This window comes from Meriones unguiculatus, chromosome 11 (assembly GCF_030254825.1).
Source record: "Meriones unguiculatus strain TT.TT164.6M chromosome 11, Bangor_MerUng_6.1, whole genome shotgun sequence".
Taxonomy (NCBI): Eukaryota; Metazoa; Chordata; class Mammalia; order Rodentia; family Muridae; genus Meriones; species Meriones unguiculatus.
In genome coordinates, this window is record NC_083359.1 from 55961357 (window position 1) to 55969658 (window position 8302).

Sequence of the window (8302 nt, forward strand, 5' to 3'; positions counted from 1 at the left end):
CACTTGTCTGACAAAATAGCCTGTTGGAAAAAACCAAGAATTGCCATCTGACGACTTCCTGTTCTACTTTAAGGCTGTGTCTGGCTCAATACTCCATTTTCCGTGACACTCTCACACCGGCTAAAAGATGTCTCATCACGCGAATTAACCTGGCTCCATTTTAGACAGAACTGTCATCCTTTCCTTTAGGGTAGGTCTCAGTGGAGAAGACCAGAAAGCTAGAAAGGAGGGACTGGGACTGCCTAGCTACCCGCCCTTGGACCACCCAGTCCGTAAGGAAGGGGAGCGGCACAATCCCTGCCAGTCCTGCCTCTGTCAGGCCCTCCCCCACAGACCACGCCCACAGAGCTCCTCCTCCGGGCCCGCCCCGCGGCGCATTGTGGGATCTATCAACCCCTCTGGAGCGGGACAAGGCCCTAGGTCATGGCGATCCAGCCGGTAAGACCCTCGTTCGGTGCCCTGACCCTGGGGTCCCCGCCCCAGCTGGTTCTGGGCATTCGGCCCCATGGGACTGTGCTGTGCCCGCCCTGGATGCCGGGGTCTCACTGCACCGGCTGCGGGCGGGGACGCTGCTCCTCTGACTTCTTCGGCTTTCGCATGCTTTCTTGCTACTAGAGCTCGGGATCGCCACCCCTGCTCCCGCACTCACTCCCTGGCTCTTCCTCAGCGTGGCGGTCACGCGTCTTCTTCTACCCGCAGAGCCCGGTCTTGTTAGCCTCTCTGGGGGTGGGGCTCCTTACTCTGCTTGGACTGGCTCTGGGTACTTACTTGGTTCGAAGATCCCGCCGACCGCAGGTCACTCTCCAGGACCCGGATGAAAAGTACCTGCTGCGATTACTAGACAAGACGGTAGGTTGTGAAGAAGGGGCCTAGGACAGAGAGGGGAGGAAAGTTCTCCTAGTTTGAGGGATAGCATCCAAGGTGGTTTGGATTGCTCCAGGGGACTTGGCAGACCAGACCTACTTGATGAAACATGTTGTCATCCATCCTCTAGACTGTGAGCCACAACACCAGGAGGTTCCGCTTTGCCCTGCCCACCGCCCACCACATTCTGGGGCTGCCTGTGGGTAAGGAAGAGGGAGTGGGCTTCTTTCCTTGGCATCCTATGAGGGCGAGTCACTATTTTCTCTGTACACACTTGGCTTTGAATTCTTCAGCCTGTGAGGAAACACTCCTTTAGGATGTGGCTTCTGTGCCTCTAGACATCTCTAACCTCTTTCCAGTAGGACTTGCTATAACCCCCCTCATATTCCAGCAAACACTAATTTCTTCCCATTGTGCAAACCCTCTGCTGAGCTGTTGCTGGTGAGGTCCTGGCAGTAGATGAGGGAGTTTCTCAGGTGGGAGGAGGCAAGAGATCCTGCTGAGGATCCTCCCTGTGGTTCCTTGGACCAACACCAAGAAGCAAAGCATCCTTTTCTTTCAAATCTGAGTATTTTTGGAAGGTGACAGGGACACAGCACACCCATGGCAGTTATGTAAAGTTCCCTGTGGTCCTCAGGCAAGCATGTCTACCTCTCTGCCCGAATTGATGGCAGTCTGGTCATCAGGCCTTACACTCCTGTCACCAGTGATGAAGACCAAGGCTATGTGGATCTTGTCATTAAGGTAAGAGTATAAAAAGGAAGGATAGGGGCCGGGAAAATGGCTGGGTTGTTGGGAAAAACGCTTGCCACACAAGCCTGAGTTTGAATTCCCAGCACCCATGCAAAAGCAGGACACAGTAGCCCATGTATCTGAAATTCCAGCATGCCTCTACTGGGAGATGGATACCTAAGAATTACCAGAAACTCAGAATTTGGGGTCCAGCCAGCCTTTCAAGAACAACAACAACAACAACAAAAATCCTATCTCAAACAAGATGAAAGACACAGACCAACATCTGAGGTTGTTGTTTGACTTCTTTATGCTTTCGGAGGCAGCTGTGTGTGTGTACGAGCACACACCCACACCCACACATCACATACATGCACACATATGTATACATACACACACATGCACACACACCAAAAGAAAAGGAATCTAGAGCCTCTTTGTGGGATTTTAAGAAGCTTCCTAGATTCCTCTGACTGCATGAAGTAACGAGTGTAAGGGAAGTGTATGATATAAGGAAAGGGAGAAGAGTGTGAGCATAAGCTCTGATTTGTCCTCCATTACATCCCAAATGGGGCATTTCTTCCTCTCTGCTTCATCAGATTTATCTGAAAGGTGTGCACCCCAAATTTCCTGAAGGAGGGAAGATGTCTCAGTACTTGGATAGCCTGAAGATTGGGGATGTGGTAGAGTTCCGGGGGCCAAGTGGGCTGCTCAGTTATGCTGGGAAAGGTGATTGTCTGTCTTTTCCTTTCTGTAGTCTCATTTCTCCTGTCCCTACAGTCACCCCAAACCCCATACAGTTTGCATGTGTGCATGTGTGTACCTGTGTAAGGCTTCCTGGTTCACCAGCCATGGCAGGCAAGTGTGGAGATTACAAAAGTAAACCTATGCTTCTCTTTCCCTCCCCCAAAGATTCTTCCCTCTGGCTAAAGTCTTTGCTCCACACACCTTCCCTTCCCCTCATTGTGTGGGATCACTGAGGTTTTGGGTGTGACTTCTGTGTCCCTACTGTGTGAACTGACTGACTGATAGGCAGACAGCCCAGCCACATTGTCCTTCCTAGAGTAATTGTCCTGGCTAGTTTGAACTCTGCCCAAGTCCCAGGATCAGATTTCATACAGCTGCTAAAACAGCCTAGGGCACAATTTTCTGCTTGGCCTTTGTTTACTTCGTTTCTGTTTTGAATTGATTCTAACTCCTCATGACTTCCCAGGGAATTTTAACATTCAACCCAACAAAAAATCTCCACCTGAGTGTCGCGTGGCGAAGAAACTAGGAATGATTGCTGGCGGCACAGGTCTGTATCAGTTGAGGGACTTCTTTGCTGGGCATTGTTGGGTTTTGCAATGTAGGATTAGCAATAGAGGATAAGTTGTTAATCTAAGGGACCATTAGTGTCTAGAGTTCCCCAGCAGCCGAAATCAAAATTAGAAACAAGACAACAATCAAAACAAAACAAACCAAAATCACAGATAGTATGAGAGAAATAAGTTAGGAGAGGCCTCCACAAACTGAGTGGATTTAATGAGTTTGAGGAAAACAGCTAAGTATGAATAGTTGAGAAGGAAAAAGCCAGGCCTGGTGGTGCAGGCCTGTTCCAGGGATTGGAGTTCAAACCAAGATGATCACAAGTTTAGAGTCAGCCTAGGCTACCTACATAAATACAACTCTAGCCAAGCTGGGACAATTTAGTGAGCACTTTGGTAGACCGCTTTACCTAGCATGTTCAATGTCCTAGATTCAATCCTCTACATCACAAATGAAAAAAATAAGAGCACTATAGTACTACCATAATACTATAGGTGTCTCTTAGAAACTGTAAGTAGGTACTTACAAGTGTAACTACAAGCCTTTCCCTTATGCAAATGAGAAGCTTTGGTTCCCATGGGGTTATTTAATTAATAACAGCCACAGCCAGGATTCAAGTCTGACTGCCTGATTCTATAGAACACACTACTACCCTCTATAAGCAGGGTTCCAGAACTCTTATCACCGAGTCAGAAGGGACATTAGTAATCTATGACTTTTTTTTTTCTTTCCTTGAGGCAGGATCTTGTTAGGTAGCTCAGGCTGGCCCAGAACTCGCTCTGTTCTCACAGAAATATGACAGCCTTTGCTTCCCAAGTGCTGCTAATTAAAGCCATAAAGTACTACATCCAGCCTAATCTATAATGTTCCTACCTCCAAGGGACTTTCAGAGTAAGTGTCTTAGATGGACTCCTTAGGATTTCTATGCTGTGATCTTACGTGAATATTAAGGTCCAGAAAGGTAGGTCCTGGTGAATATGCAGGTAGAGGTCCTAGGATTTATACACAGCAGGAAAACACATGGAATGTGAACAATAAGCTTTGAGGTGACTGGGCTGGCCAGTAAAGGAGCTAGGACAGAGAAGAGAGAACATCCCTACTGCATCTCACCATGGGCTGTCCTCATACAGGAATCACCCCAATGCTGCAGCTGATCCGGGCCATCTTGAAAGTCCCTGAAGATCCCACCCAGTGCTTTCTGCTTTTTGCCAACCAGGTTGGTTTGCTTTTCTGAGAGACAGCACTTCAGATTGGCTATGTGAGTAGATGGGCTGAGAGAGACAGAACTATCTTCGGTGCCTACTCTAGCGACTGTCCAAAGCCCCCCTGCAAATACAGGGGAAGGGGATTTTCTCTCACAATAAGAAGGAAAGGGAGGGACCAGCAAGAAGAGGACCAGGGTTTGGTTTCCAGCCCTCACATGGTAGCTTACAACTTTCTCTAATGCCAGTTCCAGGACATCTGGCACTTTTTTCCAGGCTTCAGGAGCAATGGGCACCCATGCAATGCACTTATATGTGTGTAGGCAAAACACTCATAAAATAAAAAAATAAACCTTTTTTTTTTTTTTTTTTAAAGAGGGAAAAGGACCTAGTATGAAGCCAAAATTCTTGCTTGGCCCCCAGGAAAGCAAGACAAGATGGAGGTGTCTCATGATAAGCATAGGTGCTTAGGCCTTCTTGGTCAAATAACTTCTTTGTATAGTGTAAATGGAGGCCACTTGCTGATCCTTAACACCGTAAAAGCACTGCAAGTCTGGCCTGTTCCTAGAACTTGAGCATGCCTTCAGCATTTCTCTTTCTTCTTGGTTGGAAGGTTGCCATAACACAGAAACAAACAAACAAACAAACAAACAAAAAAAACCCCAAACTTTTCTGATATTTCTGAGACCCTTGATTCCTCGTTTGCATTTCAGACTGAAAAGGACATAATCCTCCGAGAAGACCTAGAGGAACTACAGGCCCAATATCCTAATCGCTTTAAGCTCTGGTTCACTCTGGATCATCCTCCAGAAGGTACCTTGCCATTTCTGAACTACTGGATAGTCCCTCATTATCAAAATCCAGGCCTTGCCCCTCTGTGAATTTGAATTCTGGGTTCAGTAAAACAGACCCACCCAACACTGCCAAATCCCCAAATCTGTGTGCACAGACAAAATGATCTGATCCCTGTCCTTCAGGCTCCTGTTTTCAGGTGGGCAGTTAGGGATGTGGCTGTAGTTGCCGCTTCAACCTGAGGCCTTCATCCTCTCTGGGTCTTCCCAAGGGTCTGTTCTGGAAATATCCCATTCCCTTGCTGGTATGGACCTGAAGCACCTGTTTTCCTTTCTTCCCCATCCTCCAGGCTGGGCCTACAGCAAGGGCTTTGTTACTGCCGACATGATCCAGGAGCACCTACCCGCCCCAGCAGAGGATGTGCTGCTGCTGCTCTGTGGGCCACCTCCTATGGTCCAGCTGGCCTGCCACCCTAACTTGGACAAGCTGGGCTATTCACAAAAGATGCGATTCACCTACTGAGCATCTGAAAGCCTCTCTGATCCCGTGTGTGCAGTTGTCCCTAGTCAATTCTTGAACACCGAGGCCTAGTGCCTTTGCTGAGAACATCAGCCTTTTGTGGCTCATCCTACAATCTTGCAGAAACAACACTCCAGCTATGCAGATGCAGGTCAAGGCTGAGTCACTCCCTAGACTCTTCTTTTGATAAAAGGTCCAGATGAGGCTCAAGGAGCAGTCTCTTCCCTAGAGCCAGAAAGAAAGGAGCATGCATCTTGCTCGTTTCTGACCTTTGTGTCTGTGTTGAAAGGAATGGACCGGGCAGCACTTCACTCACTACTTACGTGTGTATAGGTTGAATGGCCTTATACACATAGTCCTATGAGGTTGAGAATTTCCAGAATTCTCAACCTCAAAGAGAGGAGGCTGACGTGCGTGCGTGCGTGCGTGAGTGAGTGTGTGCATGCGTGTATCTCAGCTCCTGCCCAGGCTAGAGCATGGTTACCCACAACTTAAGATTGCTGCTTGTACAAGGAGTCTCTGGCTGTTCAAATAAATGGACCCGAGGCCCTCATGATGTCAAGGCGTTGTTGTCCTTGTCTCCTAATGCCTAAGGACATTGGAGGGGAAGGGCTCCCAGCACAAAGTCTCCTGGGTGTTTTAAAGAGCTTCTGAGGAGTGGTGCCATCTGCTGAAATGTGAGCCGCCAACAGAAGCAGGGCTCCTTCCTGCAGCTGTTATGTGGGGCCAGAGTCCAGTTTCTCCCTGAAGGTTGGAAGGAAGAAAACACAGAGGGTCTTTTAGAGTATGAATATCCCTCAGTAGTCCCTTAATTTAGCCAGTCTTCCCCTCTTTCTATGGGCCTATATTCACAATATTTATCTTTCATGGTATCCAGCATACAAAACAAAGTATTGCCTTTCCATTTGGAAGGGACATTTGCCCCTTTAAAAAGTAACCTGACATCACCAGCTCTGAACAGACTTGGTGACTAGACTGAGTTGGCCTCTCCCAGGCTCATCAGTCCTAAATAGCCATCTATGCTAGAGAACTCATGATCCAGTCCCCTCAGTTCTCCCAAGATAGGACGAAGGCAGCCCTGTGGTTTCTCTCTTAGTCTCACTGGGAGGAAACAGTGCTTGGATCCAGCAGGAAGGTCAATTTTGGTTTTGTTTTTTTTTCATCTTATTGTGTATGTGTAGATGTTTTGCCTGCATGCATGACTATGCACTACATAAATGCAGTACCTAAGAATGCCAGAAGATGGCATCAGATCCCCTGGAACTGTACCAGGTGGGCACTGGCAATTGAACATTGGTTCTTTGAAAGAGTGATCTTAATGCTCAGCCATCTCTCCAGCCGTTCAACATTGTATTTTTGTCTGTTTGTTTTGTTTTTTTGTTTGTTTGTTTTTGTATGGAAATGGGTTTCTGCCTCTGGGGGCCCTGACGTACCGGGAGCAATAGAACAGGTTCTTCGGTAAATTCCATCAGGTGTTCTTCCATATCTTGATCAGCTAGTACGGACACGCCATTGCTTTGTAAACCACCTCACTTTTGGAATGGAAATTCTTGCCTAGGATTGTTGAACTAACTGCAGCAGCCCGGCAAAGAGTGTCTTTGTGGAGGCTCACCAGTCTTTGTGAAGAAATGAGTGCAAACATTTAGTAAGGACCTATCATGTGAGCAAACAATGTATCCTGAGGTGACAGCTGCAGCCAAGAAAAGCTAGTGGTAGGCTTTCTCCCCCAAATGCCTCCAAGTCTAAGACAAGTAGCAAATCATCACAGCATCCAGTGATCAACACCACTGCAGAGGTGTAGGTCCTAATAGGAAGGGATTGTGAAAGAGGAAGGATTTACAATTTGTTAACAGGCATGTACCAGGTACCATTCAAACAATTCTGTCTGCCTTGTACAGTATAATCCTTATGTTAATCCTGTGAGTTGAAGCTTAAGGATTTGCTAAAGGAAATACTGCTAGTCTGTAGCTGGCAGAGCTTGAAGCTGAATTTAGGATTATCTGCAGCCAAAACCAGACCTAGAACTGAGCATTGTAAACTGCTTGGATCTTTTGGAAGTTGGTGAGGGAAGGGCAGGTCACAGGAAGATCAGGGTGCAAAAGCCATCAGAGTGAAAAAGAACTAGGAGAAATTTACTGAGCCCAAAATACCAAAGGAAGATGGAAGAAGATGAGGCTTAAAGCCAGCTTTGCAAAGGGCCATGCTGAATAAACCTGAACTCAGAAGTCTCTGGGTTTTACACGGCAGGCAACATGTTAATAATAGCTAGTTGGGGGGCTGGAGAGATGGCTCAGCAGTTAAGAGCACTGACTGCCCTTGTCAGAGGACCAGAATTCAATTCCCAGCACCCACACAGCAGACAGTCATAACTGTAACTCCTGTTTCAGGGGATCCGACACCCTCACACAGACATACAGTGAAGACACCAATGTACATAAAATAAAAATAGATTTTAAAAAAAAGAGAGCTAGTTGTTATTGAAGGACTAATCATTTGACCGGCATGAACTGTCCTTCATCCTGACAGACCTGATGAAGTAGTACTATTTCCAGATTAAGTAATGAATTGGAAGGACTCAGTAATGTGCTAAAGATCCTCCAGTGGCTAGGAAAGGAAAGTGGGTCTACATGGACCCAGAGCCCATGCTTTTAACCAGAACACAAGTGACTTCACTCTCCTGGGGCAGCCATCTAGCATTTGGTCACCATTCCCAGCATCTAGAATCGTATCAGCTGTGCAGCATTCTTCAGCATATAAGAAAATAGACAAGAGCCAAATCCTATATTGTGTGGTTCAGCTCCTGCAGAGATGCACACCCTATATTGTCTTCCAAGGTGTGCTCTCTTGGGTCACATGGAAACATGGGCTGGAACAGAAAATTGTCA

The 8302-nt window shown here is 47.1% G+C and overlaps 1 protein-coding gene across 2 annotated transcripts; it reads left to right on the plus strand.

Annotated features, from left to right (window-relative positions):
* The first annotated feature begins 293 nt into the window (after positions 1-293).
* On the plus strand, positions 294-5979 carry LOC110546726 (NADH-cytochrome b5 reductase 1). Of its 2 annotated transcripts, XM_021633741.2 has the most exons (9): positions 294-438; positions 700-849; positions 995-1067; positions 1502-1608; positions 2196-2325; positions 2810-2893; positions 4035-4120; positions 4820-4919; positions 5248-5979. In XM_021633741.2, the coding sequence occupies exons 1-9, from the start codon at positions 424-426 to the stop codon at positions 5418-5420; spliced, it is 918 nt and encodes a 305-aa protein (XP_021489416.1). In that variant the 5' UTR covers positions 294-423; the 3' UTR covers positions 5421-5979. The 2 variants fall into 2 exon arrangements, with proteins under 2 accessions (XP_021489416.1, XP_060220315.1); XM_060364332.1 differs by lacking the exons at positions 995-1067; positions 1502-1608.
* The last annotated feature ends 2323 nt before the right edge of the window (positions 5980-8302 follow it).